Below are 20,558 nucleotides of genomic sequence, written 5' to 3' on the forward strand. Positions count from 1 at the left end.
CACGGCTAGACTTTTCTTCTAGCCCAACCCAGGGTCATCTAGAGACGCCAGCCTTGGAATCACACCTTCGTTACCTTTTTTTTATTATCCGCATTTCTTGGCTCTTACTTGTTCAGGGAGTAAATCGATTAAGTTATATTCTGCAATTTTCAATGATATACTAACAGATAAATACACATGGCTAAGGACTAAGTAAAATTCATTTCTTTTAATGTCAATGGGCTGTTGAATCCAGTCAAGCGCAGTAAAATTCTATCAAAAATGAAAAAAAGAACAAGCCCATGTAGTATATTTACAGGAAACTCACTTAGGTGATAATGAGCATAGAAAATTAAAGAGAATAGGCTTCACTAATTCGTTTTTCTCCTCATATAAATCAGGACATAGAAGAGGAGTTGCTATTCTCATCTCAAGTAAGCTAAATTTTGAAAATGTATTTGAAATGGGAGATAAGGAGGGCAGATATATTCTGGTAAGGGGGCATTTAGATGGAAATTCAGTTATTCTATTGAATATATACGCACCCCCAGGAAGTGATAATAGTTTCTTCCAGAAAATTACTAATATTACGGTAACGGAAACAGAAGGTCTCTTGATATGTGGGGGAGACTTAAATTTACAATTACAACCAAAGTTAGACTCTTCCAATAGAAAAAACTTACGAAACAAAGTCCTTACATAAGAAAGTTAACATTCTTTTTGAGGATGTTGGTCTAATTGATATATGGAGGGACCTTTTCCCCGACAGAAGGGATTACACTCATTATTCTGCCCCCCATTCCATATATACAAGAATACACTATTTCATAACATTTGGAAAAGATAAGGACAAAATAATCACCTGTGGAATTGGGACAATAGATGTAAGTGACCATGCACCTATATATTTATCTGTTGATTTTGACCTACAATCAAAGAATACTATTTGGAAACTAAGTTCAAGTCTACTCAATGATCCTTATTTTAAGGAACAAATTAAAAAAGAAATTTTGTCTTTACTTAGAATTCAATGATAATGAATTACCTCCCATTCTATGGGATACTCTGAAGGCTGTCTTGAGAGGGAAAATTATAATGACATCTTCATATCAGAAAAAAATAAGGAACAACATTAGAGGAATTACAAAATAAGCTGAAGGAACTAGAAAAAAACACAATTTGAGTTTGGCACAGGATACACTAGAGGAAATTTAAAAAATTAGGAATGAAATTAATAGTTTGGCTACACAAGAAATTGGAAAAAATTAGTGTTTCTGAAACAGAGACACTATGAAAGTGGATCTAAATCTGTGAAAATCCTGGCGTGGAAACAAAAAAAATGTAGCAGAAAATACAATTCATAGAATAAGGGATCCAAGAACGAAAATGATAAAATATAAGCTAAGTGAAATTCAAGAAGCTTTTGAAATGTTTTACGAAACTCTATATTCCAAAGTTCCAGGGGGAAGCATAACCCAAATTGACACCTTCCTGAATTCTGTAGAGTTACCCATTTTAAGCGAAGAACAAAATAGAACAATGATTGCTGACATAACTGAAGCTGAACTAAAAACTGCTATTAGTAGGCTTAAATTAAGCAAGTCACCAGGATCAGATGGATATACGGCAGAGTGGTATAAAGAGTTTAGAAGTGAGTTAATTCCTGTTTTACTCCCCACACTGAACTGGACCCTGAGAAAGGCACAAATGCCACCCAGCTGGAAGGAGGCAATAATTTCAGCTATGCCGAAAGAAGGCAAGGATAAAATGGAAAGTGGGTCATTTAGACAAATATCTGTTCTTAATGTGGATTATAGAATATTTACCTCCATCATGGCCAAACAATTAGAAGAATTTCTACCCACACTGATACACAATGATCAGACAGGTTTTATACAACAATGCCAAACACAAGACAATATATGAAGGACACTTCACATTGTGGATCATATTTAAAAAAAATGAAATTGAAGCAATAGTGATAAGCGTGGATGCTGAAAGGGCATTTGATTTGGTTAATTGTAATTTTCTTTACAGAATTTTACATAGATTTGGTCTACCTGATACAATTATTAAAACTATACAGGCACTATACGACAATCCTACTGCCAGGATTAAAATCAATAGATATTTATCTAATAGTTTTACCCTAGAAAGGGGCACGAGACAGGGTTGTGTATGGTCACCGCTACTCTTCGCATTATATCTGGAACCATTAGCTCAATACATCAGACAAAATGAAGATATCAGGGGAATTACTATTAAAGGGACAGAGCATAAATTGGCCTGTTATGCGGATGACATTTTAATCTATCTAGGGAAATCAACATACTCTTTACCTAAATTGATGCAATCCTTTGAACAAATTGGCCAATTATCAGGATCAACATAGATAAAACCCAACTACTTTCATATAACTTGGTTTAATTGGTTAATAGAAATCCATTAGTATTTTAATATCCATTAAATTGGATAGATACATGGACAGGAAAGGAATGGAGGGTTATGGGCTGAGTGCAGGTCGGTGGGACTAGGTGAGTGTAAGAGTTCGGCATGGACTAGAAGGGCCAAAATGGCCTGTTTCTGTGCTGTAATTGTTATATGGTTATATGATTATAACTATAGCCCACCAAGGGAAATTGAAAGTAGATATCATTGGGCATGGCAAACAGAGTCCGTCAAATATTTGGGCATCATTATGCCAAAAGATTTGGCAAAATTATCAGAGTGCAATTATCAGCCTATATATAAAAAAATTAAGGAAGATTTAGTGGATGTTATCTACATGGCCTTCGGCAAGGCATTTGACAAGGTCCTACTTGGGAGGTTGGTTCAGTTGCTTGGCATTTACATTGGCATTGTGGGAGAAGGAGAGATGGTAGTAGACGGTTGCCTCTGTGACTGGAGGCCTGTGACTAGTGTAATATTGATGTGACTCGGACACCGCTGTAGATTGAACAACCACGTTTATTCGCCAGACTTCCATTTTTACTTCCCTACGTCCTGACGTCATACGCACTCTGATGCTACGAATACTCACACAATACATTACATTCCGCTTCTCAAGATTTTTTTTTCTTTTTACAACACTGTAAATTACCAAAACAATGCCTCTAGGTATGCCCTTCTTACAGTGCAAAAACCATGACATAAACTAAAAAAACTTACCTTCTTGTACTGTATTCTGCATTGTATCTTACAATACTAACAGCAGTGTATCTTCTTTGACTAACATAGACTAATAAACCTTTTATTTCACACCTTGGAACTTATAACATGTGTGATTTTGCCTCAAACTGTGTGAGACTGTATGTATGTCTAGTCTCTGTATCTAGCTGGAAGTTTGACTTGTCTCCCAGACCATATGTGATACAACTGTGACTGTGCTTGTCCTTCATCCGTGTCAGTCTCTCGAGTGGCCTCTGTGTCTTTGAGGTCTGCATCACTCTTGGTGTCATTTGTTTCCATGTCTGTATACGTGGAAGAGTCCTGTGCATCTGTACGTGGAAACTCCCTCTCGCCTGTCTTCAGCAGATGCTTCCTATTCCTCCTGTAGAATCTTCCATCTGGCGTGCGAACTATGAAGGATCTTGGCTGCTGATGTCTGTTCACAACCACAGCTGGTTGCCAAGTGTCTCCTCTCTGTATACTGACATTTTCACCTGTATGTGGATCTGGCAACTGTACTGTATGTCTGTCATGGTAGCTCTTTTGCTTTATTTGCTTGTACTTTTGCTTGTCATGTACTTGAACATTACCTTCAGGAGTCAGTAGAGTTGTGGATGTTGGCAGTCTGGACTTCAGACAACGTCCCATCAACAGCTGCGCAGGAGAGAACCCCTCACCCTCAATCGGTGTGTTGCAGTATTCAAGCAGAGCGATGTAAGGGTCACCGTTGCTGCTATGTGCCTTCTTGAGCATGTTCTTGACAGTTTGTACAGTTCTCTCTGCTTGTCCATTAGACTGAGCGTGCCCTGGACTGGAAGTAACATGTTGAAATTGCCAGCTTTCTGAGAATCCTCTGAACTCACCACTGGCATATTGTGGACTATTGTCACTAACGACAATATCTGGAATACCATGTCTCGAGAATGTCGACTTCATTGCGGTAATGACACCTCGACTGGATGTGTCACTGAACTTGGTGATCTCTGGATATTTTGAATAGTAGACCACACAAAGCAGATATTCTGCACCACTGTAGTGAAAGAGATCTGTGCCAATCTTCTCCGATGGTCTTCCTGGTAGTGGGTGGGGAAGCAGAGGCTCTCTTGGATGGCTGTTTTTGTTTTCATTACAGACAGCACACTGAGACATAATGTCCTCTATTTGAGTTGACATGCCTGGCCAATAGAGAATGTCCGTTGCTCTTTCTTTACATTTCACTATCCCCAGGTGTGACTCATGAATTCTGTTGAGCATTTCCTGTCTCATTTGGTCTGGTACGATGGGTTTTGCCGTTTTGAATATTAGTCCTGATGCATAGCTGATTTTCTTTTTAAATGTCCAGTATTTCTGCATTTCCTTTGGAACATCTTTTCTTTCTGTTGGCCATCCATTCATTGTAATGTCTCTTAGCATTTGCATTTCAGGATCATCTGCAGTCGCTTTCCTGAACATGTTCAACTTCTCCTCAGAGATGGGTAGCAGAGGTGTAACCCAGTTGATCTCCAGCTCTCTTCCTAGCAACTCTTCCTTTTGCTCTTTGAGGAAAGCATGGCTCAAAGCATCAGCGATGTACAATTCTTTTCCTGGCTTATAGGTGACTGTGAGAGTGTACCTCTGTAGCCTGAGAAGCATCCTTTGCAGCCTCTTAGGAGCTTGGTGGAGTGGCTTTTTGAAGATGCTCTGAAGTGGTTTGTGATCACTCTCAACCTGGATTTCTTTGCCATATACATATTGCTGGAACTTCTCACACCCATAAACTATGGTGAGTAATTCGTTCTCGATTTGAGCACATTGGCATTGACAGTCCGTAAGTGCTCGTGATCCATACACCACAGGCCTCCCATCCTGCTGTATAACAGCTCCTCTTTCCTCTGAACTGGCATCCACAGACATCGTCACCGGTTTATTGACATCATAGAACTTGAGTGCTGGTGCATTGGTAACCAACTGCTTCAATACGTCAAAACTTTTCTTTTGTTCGTCTTCCCAATGCCATTCAGTCTTGCTCTCTAGTAGCTTTCGGAGTGGAGCGCTGACCTCTGATAAGTTAGGAATGAATTTGGCAAGATACTGTATCATGCCCATGAACCTCAATAGTTCTTGCTTGTCTTCAGGTGGTGGTAGCTGTACCACAGCTCTGACCTTTTCATCGTCTGGTTTTATCCCATTGGTGCTGGGTACATGACCTATGTATTTGACCTCTGTAGTTCTGACCTTACGTTTACTTTTGTTCAGTTTTAGGTTGTACTCACGTGCTCTCTCCAGGAGCTTCCTCAGTCTCTGATCATGTTCCTCAATTATGTCACCCCATACCAGCAAATCATCATTGATGTTGACCACCCCGTCCAGGCCTTCAGTCACTTGTGCCACAGATCTCTGGAATACCTCTGATGCAGAAGAAATCCCAAAGGGTAGACGCAGGAAATGATATCTCCCTATGGGCGTGTTGAAAGTGCATAATTTGGAACTTTCTTCATCCAGCTTGATCAGCCAGAAACCTTGATCTGCATCTAATACTGAAAAGTATTTCACATTAGGCATGCGGGAGACAACCTCTTCAACCGTGAGCAGCGGATAGTGCTCTCTTTTGATGGCTTGGTTGAGATATTGTGGATCCATGCAAATCCTCGTCTTTTTTTCTATGACCACTGTCACCATACTATTCACCCAGTCGGTCGGTTCTATTTGTCTTGTTATGACACCCATCTGTTCCATTCTGTGTAACTCCTCCACCACTTGATCCCTGAGAGCTACTGGAATCTTTCTCGGGGCATACACGACTGGTGCAATAGTTAGATCAATCTGGATATGGTGTTTCCCTGATAAACATCCTAAACCAGAAAATAAGTCATCAAAGTCTTTGAGTATGTCATTTTCTTTTTCAACACCACAAATTCGCTTCACCAGGCCTAGCTTTGTGCATGTTGCTTTGCCCAGTATTGCTGGAACATGTTGCTGTACTATTTCAAACTCGATCTTGTATTGTTGACCTTTGTACACACAGGTGAGTGCTTTTTTGCCCAGTTGCACCGTCTTGTGGCTGAAATATGCAACGTGCTTGCAGGTGGATTTTCTCAGTCTTCCTCTGATGTCCAGTGAGTTGAATGTTTCTGCTGACATTACATTGCACTTTGCCCCAGTGTCAAGCTTAAATGTCACATTCCTCCTATTTACTATCAGATCTTGAGTCTAATCATCTTCATCCTCCATCTCTGCATTGTCAATATTCTTGATGCATACCTCCTGTTCCACTTCAACTGTGCCAATGAACGTGTCACTGTTGCTCTTACTCTGTTCCACAGCGTGTATTTTCCTTGCGTGCTCCTTCGATTTGCACGTCTTTGCAAAGTGACTTCTTTTCTGGCATAACTTGCATGTCTGATCAAAGGTTGGACATTTTCTGTATCCATGTTTACAACCACATCTGTTGCAGTTAACTTCCTTTTGATCATCCCGTGGAGCTGGCTTTGTCCTACTCTTGTCAGTTTTCACAGTTTTTATTTTGTGCACTTCAATCTCTTCACTGAGCACTTTAACCTGACTTGACGTGATCTCGCTGGCCTTTTCTAATGTAAGATCCACCTCTCTCAATAGCCTCTCAGTTGATCATGCCGTATGCTGCATACAATCCTGCCATGTATTAAAGAGTCATGCAGTTGTCCGAACTCACAGTTTTTTGCCTTGTTCTTCAAATCTGTTACGTAGGCATCTATGGTCTCTATTGGTCCTTGAGCCCTCGTGAAAAACTTGTGTCAGATGTACGGTAGGTTTTTTCTCAGTTCGCAGTAATCTTGAAACTTTTTCTTCAACACTTCAATTTTACCTTGCTCATCATCTTGGAAGACAAAAGTGTTACAAACCTTTATTGCCTCTTCTCCCGCCACGTGCAGAAATGTAGCACATCGCACTTTCTCCGTCTTTTCAGCTACGCCGCTAGCGATGCAAAACAGCTCAGACTTCTGGATCCATATTTTCCAGCTCTCAGCAAGATTACCTCGTCGGCTTAAAATTGACAGTGGCTGTAACTGTGACATCTTTTACGTGTCTTCTCTTCCTCTTTTTTCACGATTTCTTCTGACACCATGTAATGTTGATGTGACTCGGACACCGCTGTAGATTGAACAACCATGTTTATTCACCAGACTTCCATTTTTACTTCTCCACGTCCTGACGTCATACGCACTCTGATGCTACGAATACTCACACAATACATTACAACTAGTGGAGCGCTGCAGGGATTGGTGCTGGGTCCGTTGTTGTTTGTCATGTATATCAATGATTTGAATGATAATGTAGTTAATTGGAGCACAATTTTGTAGATGACACCAAGATTGGGGGTGAAGTGGACAACGAGAAAGGCTCTCAGAACTTGCAGCAGGATCTAGACCAGCTGGAAAAATGGGCTGAAAAATGGTAGATAGAATTTAATGCAGACAAATATGAGGTGCTACACTTTGGTAGAACCAGCCAGGGTGGGCCTTACACAGTAAGTGGTAGGGCACTGAGGTGCAGTAGAACAAAGGTATTAGGGAATGTCTGCCGCACCTCAGGAGTTATCGACGGTGGTCATGGTGGTGGTCCCGGGGTTTGTCGGTGTGGTCGGGGGGCAACGATAGTCGCGCTTCTGGCCTGGGGGTTCTGCTGCGGGGAGGCAACTTCTCAATCACCCAAGTTAAAGAGGTGGTTGTGGGGCGCCTCCTGGTAGCAGACGTCAAATACCGGGGCACTCTGCTCCGGCTGGTCAATGTGTACGCCTCCCCCGTGCGGAGCGAGCGGCTGGCCGTCTTAGAGCAGCTCCCAAAGCTGCTGGTGACGCCCCAGCCGGTTGTTCTGGCCGGAGACTTCAACTGCACCATTGATGCGGCTGGAGGACCTGGCAGGCTGGACAGTACCTCTAGACTCCTGAGGGAAACGGTGAAGACAGCCAAGCTGCGCGACGCCTGTGGCACCCCCACAGGCGGAGCACAGCCGCAAGCCACCTGGACACGATCGGACGGCTCAGCCCGCTCCCGGATCGACTTCCTCTTCCTGTCTGAGTCCCTCACGGTCAGGTCCACCGACGTCACGCCGGTGTTCTTCTCTGACCACTGCCTTCTGAGAGCCACCTGTCGCTTACGGGAGGACCAGAAGGCAGGCAGGGGGACGTGGAAGCTGAATGTTAAGCTGCTGACCCCAGAGAACATCGAGGAACTAGAGAAGGAGTACACAGGTTGGAGAACCTTGAAAGCCTTCTTTGATTCCCCGGTTCACTGGTGGGAAGCTACCAAGGAGAACATTAGGAGGTTCTTCATTCGCAAGGGTATCCAGAAAGCAAGGCAGGAGCAGAGGGAACTGCGTAAACTCCAGACAGAGTTGCAGCAACTTCTCCTTCTGCAGTCGAAGGGGGTGGATGTCAGGGAGGAACTGCGAGAGGTGAAGGGCCGGCAAGCCCAGCACCTCACCGTCGAATCCTCCAAGATCATCTTCCGATCAAGGGTCCGAACCGTGGAGCAGGACGAGACGTGCTCACGCTTCTTCTTCCAAAAGGTGCACAGGGGGAGCTCTGTGATCCACAACCTTAAGGAAGAGGACGGCTCAGTCGCGACCTCGCAGACCGACATACTGAGGATCTGCAAGTCCTTCTATGCCGGTCTGTACGACGAAAAGGCCACAGAATCCACAGCCTCCCGCAACTTCCTGTCGTCTATCACGCAGGTCTTAGACGACAGTAAGCGGGAGAGTCTGGATCAGCCACTGACCCTGGATGAGCTGACAGGCTCCATCCGTTCCTTTGGGTCGGGTAAGACTCCCAGAAGCGACGGCTTACCGGCTGAGTTGTACTTGGCTCTGTGGAACTGGATGGGCCCAGACCTGCTGGAAGTGTACAACGCTATGCTTCTGGCCGGCAGCATGTCTGAGTCCATGAGGAAGGGCATCATCACCCTCATCTACAAGCAGAAGGGGGAAAGGGAGGACATTAGGAATTGGAGACCCATCTCTCTCCTGAATGTGGACTACAAGATCCTGTCCAAGGCTATCGCCAACAGGGTCAGGTCTGCTCTGGGACAGGTGATCCACCCGGACCAAACCTGTGCTGTACCGGGCAGGAAGATCTCAGACAGCCTCGCGCTGCTGAGGGACACCATCGTCTACGTGCAGGACAGGGGGGTGGACGCCTGCCTGGTCAGCTTGGACCAGGAGAAAGCCTTCGACAGGATATCGCACACGTACATGGCGGACGTGCTCTCCAAAATGGGATTTGGGGAGGGAATCCGGAATTGGATCAGACTGCTCTACGCAGACATCCGTAGTGCAGTCCAGGTCAACGGGTGGGAAACAGACAGCTTCCCCATCAGGTCTGGAGTCAGGCAGGGCTGTCCCCTCTCCCCTGTCTTGTTTGTCTGCTGTATAGAGCCCTTTGCCGAGGCCATCAGGAGGGATGGGGGCATAAGAGGGGTGACGCTGCCAGGCAGTGGAGGGACCCAAGTGAAAACCTCCCTGTACATGGACGACGTCACCGTCTTCTGCTCTGATCCGAGGTCAGTTCGCAGGCTGATCAGCATCTGCGAACAGTTCGAGCTAGCGACGGGGGCCAGGCTCAACCGCACGAAGAGCGAAGCCATGTTCTTCGGCAACTGGCCAGACCGATCCAGCATCCCCTTCACCATCAGGTCTGACCACATGAAGGTGTTGGGGATCTGGTTCGGAGGGGCTGAGGCGTGCAACAAGAACTGGCGGGAGCGGACTGCCAAGGTGAAACAGAAACTGGGACTGTGGGGAGCGCGCTCCCTGTCGATAACGGGCAAGAACCTGGTCATCAGGTGTGAGGTGCTCTCAGGGCTGCTGTACTTGGCGCAGGTCTGGCCCGTCCCCCGCTCCTACAGCTCGGAAATCACCCGGGCTGTCTTCAGATTCGTCTGGGGATCCAAGATGGAGCGGGTGAGACGGACCGCCATGCACAAGTCCCTGGACAATGGGGGCAAGAACGTCCCCAATGTCCTCACCCTGATGGCCAGCTTCGTGTGTGGCTGCATCAGGTTGTGCGTGGATCCCAGACACGTGGGCACAAAGTACCACTATGTGCCCAGGTTCTACCTGTCGCCCTGGCTACGAAGGATGGATCTGGCCCCACTCCCGCGCAACGCCCCCGTCAGCTGGTCGTTGCCCCCTTACCTGTCCTTTGTAGAAAAATTCTTCAAGACCAACGCATTTGACCACAGGGCCATCAGGCAGTGGTCGGCACGTAGTGTCCTGAAGGCACTGCAGGAGAAGGACGTGATGGACACAGTGGCGTGGTTCCCTGAGCAGACCGTCCAGTTCATCTGGCAAAATGCCTCATCGCCAGATCTCACCAACAGGCACAAAGACCTCGCCTGGCTGGCGGTGAGAGGGGCCCTCCCAGTCAGATCCCTCCTGTACGCCCGGAACAGTTCCTCCACACCCCACTGCCCACGGGAGGACTGTAATGGGGTGGAGTCGGTGGCTCACCTCTTTGCACACTGTGGGTTCACAAAGAAGGTGTGGAAGAGAATGGAAGGGACAGTACTAAGATTCATGCCCAGCAGCTGCGTTACCGAGGACTCCGTGATCTACGGGCTGTTCCCGGGGACGCACACGGAGACCAACATCCGGTGCTGCTGGCAGATCATCAATTCGGTGAAAGACGCTCTTTGGTCGGCCCGAAACTTGATGGTCTGCCAGCTGACGGAGATGTCCGTGACTGAATGCTGCCGACTGGCACACTCTCGTCTGCAGGAGTACGTTCTGAGGGATGCACTCAAACTTGCTGCAGCCACCGCGAAGGCCCGGTGGGGAAGGACCACAGTTTAACGTTCATCACCCGTAGGAGGGGGAGAGGTTGGGTGGGGAGGAGACCTACCCTCATCAGCGGTGTGGACAGATAATCAACATGGTGCCCAAGGAGTGGGCGGAATTGTTAATTTGGGAAAGTATTAGAGCCATTGCCTGCCTTTATTGTTGAAAATTTTGATTGTTAATAAGTCTTAACACTTGACCAAGGGTTGAGAGTAAACGCATGATTTACTGTAAACATCTTTCATTTGTAAATGAACAGAGTCAACGCAAAATTTTATTGTTAATAACTGTATTGAATAAGGACTCACAGTCAATGAATGGTTTTCTTTTCCTGTATGTAATTATTTTTATTTTGTAATATTTCTGAATAAAGTATTTTTGGAAAAAAAAAAATTAGGGAATAAATATAGGTCCATAATTCATTGAAAATGGCAGAACAGGTAGATAGGGTCATAAAGTCAGCTTTTGGCACATTGGCCTTCATAAATCGTACCTAAGATGGGATATTATGTTGAAGTTGCATAAGGACATTGGTGCGGCCTAATTTGGAGTATTGAGTGCAGTTTTAGTCACCTACTTACAGGAAAAATGTAAATAAGATTGAAAGAGTACAGTGAAAATTTACAAGGATGTTACTGGGTCTGGAGGACCTGATTTACAAGTAAAGATTGAATAGGTTAGGACCTTATTCCTTGGAATGTGGAAGATTGAGGAGAAATTTGTTAGAAGTCTACAAAATTAAGAGGGGCATTGATAGGGTAAATGCAAGCAGACTTTTTCCACTGAGGTTGGGTGGGACTACAACTAGAGATCTTGGGTTAAGGGTGAAAGGTGAAAAGTTTAAGGGGAACATGAGGGGAAACATCTTCACTCAGAGGGTTGCAAGAGTGTGGAATGAGTTGTCAACACAAGTGGTGCATGTGAGCTCGATATCAAAGTTTAAGAGAAGTTTCAGTAGGTACATGGATAGTAGGGGTATGGCTGGCTATGGTTTGGTTGCAGGTCGATGGGAGTAGGCAGCTTAGATGGTTTGGCATGGACTAGATGGGCCAAAGGCCCATCTTGTTCCTGTGCTGTGTTTTTCTATGACTTGATGACTCTGACAGTTGACTAGCCCCAGATTTGGATATTTCTGTCCGCACTGTCTACGCTATCCACCCACACTGTCCACACCATCTACACCACCCATACTGTTCACTCTGTCCACACAGTTCACACCACTCCAGGAGTCTCTCAGTTCCACAGCTCCTACATTATGTTTGGGATATTCTGCTCCTGGCCAACAAATTCAGCCCAATGACCAGCATGGACTCAGAAGGCCGAAGGGCCTGATTCCATGCCCTATGAATACCTTTGTAAAGATTCTGAGGATGGAGTGCTGGAGAGGGCCATTCTAAACAGGATGAGGAATTTGGAACTGTGCATCTGGGTCGGTAGGCAGGTTTGCATTTACCTTCAGACACAACAAGTATACTCCCTTACTGAATTATGTTAGCCCTCACACTTGTCCCAGTTAGCACTACAGAAGCAAGAGAGGGGAGTTCCAAAGCTTGTGATGAAGGTTTGTCACTTACCCTTACAGTTGGCTCTGTTTTGGGGTGAGCAGGAATCAGAAGAAACAGAGTTCAGTGCCTGCAGGTCATGGAGAAATAATACTGCAAGTGAAGAGAGAAGCATGTTAGATGCGGCAGCCAGGAACCATTCTTTAAAAGCACGTAGCAGGCAGTTTGTCCAGCTTAGTTCACTTTGCATCTGATTACTACCTCAATGCTACAGAGTATTTCGCCCTGCTTATGTCCAGGTCTGAATGTCTGTTCCTTCAGCTCTACATATAGTCATAGTCATAGTCATAGTTATAGTCATACTTTATTGATCCCGGGGGAAATTGGTTTTCGTTACAGTTGCACCATAAATAATTAAATAGTAATAAAAAAATAAATAGTTAAATAGTAATATGTAAATTATGCCAGAAAATAAGTCCAGGACCAGCCTATTGGCTCAGGGTGTCTGATCCTCCAAGGGAGGAGTTGTAAAGTTTGATGGCCACAAGCAGGAATGACTTCCTATGACACTCTGTGCTGCATCTCGGTGGAATGAGTCTCTGGCTGAATGTACTCCTGTGCCCACCCAGTACATTATGTAGTGGATGGGAGACACTGACCAAGATGGCATGCAACTTGGACAGCATCCTCTTTTCAGACACCACTGTCAGAGAGTCCAGTTCCATTCCCACAACATCACTGGCCTTACGAATGAGTTTGTTGATTCTGTTGGTGCCTGCTGCTGCCCCAGCACACAACAGCAAACATGATAACACTGGCCACCACAGACTCGTAGAACATCCTCAGCATCACCCGGCAGATGTTAAAGGACCTCAGCCTCCTCAGGAAATAGAGACGGCTCTGACCCTTCTTGTAGACAGTCTCAGTGTTCTTTGACCAGTCCAGTTTATTGTCAATTCGTATCCCCAGGTATTTGTAATCCTCCACCATGTCCACACTGACCCCCTGGATGGAAACAGGGGTCACCGGTACCTTAGCTCTCCTCAGGTCTACCACCAGCTCCTTAGTCTTTTTCACATTAAGCTGCAGATAATTCTGCTCGCACCATGTGACAAAGTTTCCTACCATAGCCCTGTACTCAGCCTCATCTCCCTTGCTGATGCATCCAACTATGGCAGAGTCATCAGAAAACTTCTGAAGATGACAAGACTCTGTGCAGTAGTTGAAGTCCGAGGTGTAAATGGTGAAGAGAAAGGGAGACAAGACAGTTGATTCACTAATGTTGATTCACTGTGTCACTTCATTCTCACCATTTCTGTGTTCCTAACACGAGGTGGTCCGACAGTAGCTGGACGATGATTTCACTGGGCTAACGTTGGAGTCATTCACAGCCATATGTAAAGAATGGCACAGTTAATGTTTCAGGTCTGGATCCTTATTGCAAACCTGACCCAAATGACAGTCTCTTCCTGCAGATGCTGCCCAGTTTTTCCAGGGTTTCTGCTCTTTGTTGTGTTCTGTAGTGGGCCCATTAAGAGTACACAGCTCTGTGAGAGAGGGAAGTGTTTCACTGGTGGCAGTGAACTATGATAACCACCAGAGGGCAGCACTTCAGTGGAGGTGGGATCCCAGTCTGAGCCTGACTCCTTCCCCGGGCTGTGTGTGTCAGTGAGAGTAGAAACCCAGCAGTCACGGAACCTGACCTCACAGATATTGTACAGTCAGAAATGAGTTTGGCTGTTGCACAAAAACTAGAGATCAGGAGCAGATGGAGGTCACAGATTCTTTAGTCTGCCCTGCATTCAATACCCTCCGGCTGATTATTCATCAACAGTTCCATTCACTTCCATCTGCGGCTCCTCAGCAAGTGAAGCTGCAGGGGCAGTCTGAGCGAGACCCTGCAACCATCAGGCCCCTGAAGCAGCATGGATAACTTCACTCACCTCAACACTGAACTGATTCCACAACCATTGCACTTACTTTCAAAGACACAGTATTATTTATTTATTTTTATTTACATGATTTGTCTTCTTTTGGATATTGGTTGTTGGTTTATCTTTGTTTATGTATAGTTTTTCATAAACTCTATTGTATTTCTTTATTTTCCTCTAAGTGCCTGCCAGAAAATGAATCTCAGGGTAGTGTATAGTGACATACACTCAGTGGCCATTTTATTAGGTACACAGGCTTGTTAATGCAATTATCTAATCAAAGTGAAAAGTAAATTTATTATCAAAATACAGTGGTGCTATAAAGTTAGTGAACCCTGTAGAAATTTTCTCTATTTCTGCATAAATATGACCTAAAATGTGATCAGATCTTCACATAAGTCCTAAAACTAGATAAAGAGCCCAACACCTATAAAAGTTGTCAAAGTTTTAGATGCCATGCCATATCTTCACAAAATTCTAAAGAAGTAGAGGCACTGCTGTGCTTTCTTCATAATTACACTTTCACGTCGATCCTCTGAAATGATAAACCAAGGTATTTGAAGTTGCTGACCCTTTCCACCTCTGTTCCTCAATGAGATGTGGCTCCAATCATCCAGCAGCAACTCAATGCATAAAAACATGTAGACTTGTAGCATAAAGCTGCTGAGAAGGTTAAGCATTCTTCTTTTGTGTCACGTTCCTCGTTGATCTTAAGTATTGTCCATAATGAAACAAAATCCAGAAGGGTTTTAAAGATGGTGAGATGTCTAAGCGCTCACTGCAACCTTAATGTTCAAAGTCAAAGTCAAATTTATTATCAAATTTCTGTACGTATACACTCAGTTACCACTTTATTCGTTACATCTGTGCCCCTACTTGTTAATGAAAATATTTAATCAGTCAATCATGTGGCAGCAACTCAATCCATTGCAGACATGGTCAAGAAGTTCAGTTGTTCAGAATGGGGAAGAAATGAGATCTAAATTACTTTGATTGTGGAATGATTGTTGGTGCCAGATGGGACAGTTTTAGTATCTCAGAAACTGCTGATCTCCTGGGTTTTTCGTGCAGAGCAGGGTTTACAAAGAATGGTGCGATAAGCAAAACAACATCCAGTGAGCAACAGTTCTGTGGTGAAAATGGCTTGTTAATGACGGAAGTCAGAGGAGAATGGTCAGACTGGTTCAGGGTGACAGGAAGGTGACAGTAACTCAAACAACCACATGTTATAACAGTACCAGTGGTGTACAGAAGAGTGTTGCTGAATACACAACGTGCTGAACCTGGAAATGTATGGGCTACAGAAGCAGAAGAACTCAAATATACGTTCAATAGCCACTTTATCAGGTACAATAAATAAATTTATTTAGAGATACAGGCCCTTACAGCTCAATGGGTTGAACTGCCCAGCAACACACCTATTTAATCTTAGCCTAATTACGGGACTATCAAAATGGTCAATTAATCTACTAAGCAGTATGTTTGTGGGAGGAAACTCATGTGCTCATGGGAAGGATGTACAAATGTCTTTCACACAGCATCAGATTTGAACTCTGAACTCTGGAACACCCCAAGCTGTAATAGTGTCATGGTAACTGCTATGTTCCTGTGGGAGCCACCCTGTGGAATATGTGGGTTTTCACCAGGTCTTCTGGTTTCCTCCCACAGTCCGAAGACTTACCAGGTAGGTTAATTGGTCATTGTAAATTGTCCTGTGATTAGGTTAGGGTTAATTGTGGTTGTGGGGTTGCTGGGGAGGGCCAAAAAGGCCTACACGGATTGCCTGTTCGGTACCGATACCAAGCAGATCACTGGGTTTTCACAGATCACCCGTCAAGTACCGACATCAGGTCACTGTGTGAAGTGGCTTCCCAACTCTCCAGAATACACTAGGCATCAGTCCGTTCTGAACATTTTTGTTTTGGCTATAACAGGGCAGTGTGGAGGGGGAGGGCATTTTGCTGAGGGGAAGACGGACAAATCAATATTTCAGGGATGTAAGTAAAAGACACTCAAAGCATTTCCAAACTGTGTGACCTGGTCACTACAGCAAGTAATGAAAAGCATTCTTCGGTGTATAAGTATGCAAGACAGCCTGCCACAGTGATGTGTCGAGAATACATGTTCAAAACGCTGGAGGAACTCAGCTTCTATGGAAAAGAGTACAGTTGATGTTTTGGCCTGAGGTCATTGTCTGGTACAACATGTCTGCCTGACAACAGTATCAGTGTCAGGTATAACACCTGTCTGCCCGTTGTGGGGATGGAACTGGACTCTCTGACGGTGGTGTCTGAAAAGAGGATGCTGTCCAAGTTGCATGCCATCTTGGACAATGTCTCCCATCCACTACATAATGTACTGGTTGGGCACAGGAGTACATTCAGCCAGAGACTCATTCCGAGATGCAACACAGAGCGTCATAGGAAGTCATTCCTGCCTGTGGCCATCAAACTTTACAACTCCTCCCTCGGAGGGTCAGACACCCTGAGCCAATAGGCTGGTCCTGGACTTATTTCCTGGCATAATTTACATATTACTATTTAACTATTTATGGTTTTATTACTATTTATTATTTATGGAGCAACTGTAACGAAAACCAATTTCCCCCGGGATCAATAAAGTATGACTATGACTATGACAACAGAATCATTGGCAGACACAGCAACTGTCTACCTGACAACAGTAACTGTGTCAGATACAACACATCTCTGCCTGATAACAGTATGTGTGTCAGGTACAACACATATTAGCCTGTGCCATGTGCTAACGAGCACGAGAATAGCATGATCAGGCATATTAATCCGTGGCTGAGAGACTGGTGTAGAGGGCAGGGCTTCAGGTTCCTTGATCATTGAGGCCTCTTCTGGGGGAGGTATGGCCTGTACAAAAAGGACAGGTTACACCTGAACCCAAAAGAGTCCAATATCCTAGCAGGCAGGTTTAATAGAGCTGTTAGGGAGGGTTTAAACTAATTCGGCAGGGGGGTGGGAACCGGAGTGATAGGGCTGAGGAAGGGGAACACAGAAATAAATCAAAGATAGAGTGCAACAGAGATGATAGAAAGGACAGGCAGCAGATGAGGCATAATCACAGCCAATGGGATGAGTTACAGGGAAATAGAGGCATGGTGCAATTAAAACAGAAAGCAACAAATACTGGATTGTAAGTGTTGTATCTGAATGCACGCAGCATAAGAATAAAATGGGAGGGGAGGAGAAGATGGCGGCGTGACGCAGCGTGCGCGGCTACTCCGAATTGATACCGTATTTGTTAAATAGGGGTCGTGCACAATCCTGATTTGATGGAGACGGACGTGAGAAGCACCGAGGAACATCTGGAGAAACTTCTGAAATACCTGCTTCGCTGCCGCTGCTACTGTGCAATCGAGAATCTCCGGAGGGGAAGGTCCCAAATCCTCGGCTTTGCCTATTGCCTGTTGCCGGGGCCGGGGTCGAAGCGCTTGGCAGAGGTGGTGCTCGGTGCTTGGTGTCGGAGAGCTGGTTGGAGGCTTGAAGTTTTCGGACAGACTCGGATTCGGACTGTGGTTGGGTGCTTCCAGGATGCTGCATCGGCAAGTTTGCGGCGCTGGAAGCTCATGGCAGGAAGAGTTTTCTTCCTTCAACCATCTGCGTGAGATGATGGGACTTCCGAGAGACTTTGTGACTTTTTTTTACCGTGCTCATGGTCTGCTCTTCTATCAAATTATGGTATTGCTTGCACTGTTGTAACTATATGTTATAATTATGTGCTTTTTGTCAGTTTTTTTTAGTCTTGGTTTGTCTTGTATGTGATATCATTCTGGAGGAACAAATTGTAACATTTCTTAATGCATGCAATAAAAGAGGACTGTGTGTCCTCATAATCTAATCTAATCTAATCTAAATGGACCATTTTGAAATTCAGCTACAGATTGGCAAGTATGACATTGTGGCCATCTCTGAAACTTGGTTAAAGGATGGCTGCCAGTGGGAGTTGAATGTCCAAGGACATATGGTGTATCAGAAAGATAGATTAGTAGGCAGAGGGGTTGGTGTGGTCCTGTGTATAAGAAATGATACTGAACCATTAGAAAGGAATGACATAGGACCGGAAAGTGTAGGGTCTCTGTGGGTTGAGTTAAAAAAATGGCAAGGGTAAAAGGACCCTAATGGCAGTTGTATTCAGCCCTCCAAACAGCAGCTGGGATGTGGATTACAAATTACAGCAGAAGACAGAAAAGGCATGTCAGAAAGGCAATGTCATGATAATCGTTGGGGATTTTAATATGAAAGTGGATTGGGAAAACCAGGCCAGTACTGGACCTCAAGAGAGGGAATTTGTAAAATGTCTAAAGGATGGCTTTTTAGAGTAGCTTGTTGTTAAGCCCACTAGGCAGACAGGTATTGTATCTGATAATGATGCTGTTATTATGCAGACAGGTGTTATACCTGACACTGGGACTGTTGATAATAGTGGGAAGATAGAGGATTCAGAAGCTTTTAAAAACTTGCAGAAGAAAACTAAGAAGGTCATCAGAAAGGAAAAGATGAAATATGAAAGGAAGCTGGTGACGAATATCAAAGAAGATGCTAAAAGTATATAAAATATAAAAGAGAGTTGAGGGTAGATATAGGACCAATAGAAAATGACACTGGAGATATTGTAATGAGAGACGCAGAGATGGCAGAGGAACTGAATATGTATTTTGCATCAGTCTTCACAGTGGAAGACATCTGCAGTATACCGGACATTCAAGAGTGTCAGGGAAGTGAAGTTTGTGCAGTGATAATTACAACTGAGAAGGTGCTCAAGAAACTTAATGGTCTGAGGGTGGATAAATCTCCTGGACCTGATGGAATGCACTTTCGGGTTCTGAAGGAAGTAGTTGGAGAAACTGTGGAGGCATTAACAATGATCTTTCAAGAATCGATAGATTCTGGCATTGTACCAGATGACTGCAAAATTGCAAATGTTTCTCCACTATTTAAGAAGGGTGGGAGGCAGCAGGAAGGAAACTATAGACCTGTTAGCCTGATTTCAGTGGTTGGGAAGTTGGAATTGATTGTTAGGGATGAGATTATGGAATATCTGGAGGCACATGACAAGATAGGCCAAAGCCAGCATGGTTTCCTGAAAGGAAAATCTTGCCTGACTAACCTACTGCAATTTTTTGAGGAAATTACAAGCAGGGTACAAAAGGAGATGCAGTAGATATGCTGTACTTGGATTTTCAGAAGACCTTTGACAATGTGCCACACATGAGGCTGCTTAGCAAGATAAGAGCCCATGGAATTACAGGGGAGTTATTAGTATGGGTGGAGCATTGGCTGATCGGCGGAAAACAAAGAGTGGGAATAAAGGGATCCTATTCTGGCTGGCTGCCGGTTACCAGTGGAGTTCTATAGGGGTCGGTGTTGGGACTGCTGCTTTTTAGGATGTATGTCATTGATTTGGACTTTGGGATTAATGGATTTGTGGCTAAATTTGCTGATGAGACAAAGAAGGTGGAGGAGCGGTTAGTGTTGATGAAATAGAGAGCCTGCAGAGAGACTTAGATAGTTTAGGGGAATGGGCAAAGAAGTGGCAAATGAAATACAATGTTGGTAAGTGTATGGTCATGCACTTTGGTGGAAGAAATAAATGGGAAGACTATTATTTAGGTGCAGAGAGAAGTCAAAATGCAGAGATGCAAAGGGACTTGGGAGTCTTTGTGCAGGATACGCTAAAGTTAAACTCCAGGCTGAGTCGGTGGTGAAGAAGGTGAATGCAATGTTGGCATTCATTTCTAGAGATATAAAATATAAGAGCAGGGATGTAATGTTGAGTTTCTATAAAGCACTCGTGAGACCACACTTGGAGTATTGTGTGCAGTTTTGGGCTCCTTATTTTAGAAAGGATATATTGACATTGGAGAGGGTTCAGAGAAGATTCATGAGAATTATTTCAGGGATGAAAGGGTTACCGTATGAGGAATGTATGGCAGCTCTTGGGCTATATTCCTTGGAGTTCAGGAGAATGAGGGGGGATCTCATAGAAACATTTCTAATGTTAAAAGACCTGAACAGATTAGATATGGCAAAGTTATTTCCCATGGAAGGAGAGTCTAGGACAAGAGGGCACGACTTCAGGATTGAAGGATGTCCATTTAGAACAGAGATGCGGAGAAATTACTTTAGTCAGAGGGTGGTAAATCTGTGGAATTTGT

The 20,558-nt window shown here is 44.5% G+C and overlaps 1 protein-coding gene across 3 annotated transcripts in view; it reads right to left on the reverse strand.

Annotated features, from left to right (window-relative positions):
* Nucleotides 1–20,558, reverse strand: part of LOC140191047 (adhesion G protein-coupled receptor E5-like) — a 74,422-nt gene that overhangs the window by 32,688 nt on the left and 21,176 nt on the right. Inside the window, exons 2-3 of one of the 3 annotated variants that reach the window (XM_072248118.1) lie at nt 12,516–12,596; nt 7,008–7,257 (exon numbers count right to left, since the gene is read on the reverse strand). In XM_072248118.1, coding sequence (XP_072104219.1) covers nt 7,008–7,050 — 43 coding nt within the window. In that variant the 5' untranslated portion in view covers nt 7,051–7,257; nt 12,516–12,596. Of the gene's footprint in view, nt 1–7,007; nt 7,258–12,515; nt 12,597–17,729; nt 18,173–20,558 lie in introns of those variants that run through there. The other 2 variants (XM_072248116.1, XM_072248117.1) reach the window with 2 other exon arrangements.

Source organism: Mobula birostris, chromosome 32 (assembly GCF_030028105.1).
Source record: "Mobula birostris isolate sMobBir1 chromosome 32, sMobBir1.hap1, whole genome shotgun sequence".
In the NCBI taxonomy this organism is placed as follows: domain Eukaryota; kingdom Metazoa; phylum Chordata; class Chondrichthyes; order Myliobatiformes; family Myliobatidae; genus Mobula; species Mobula birostris.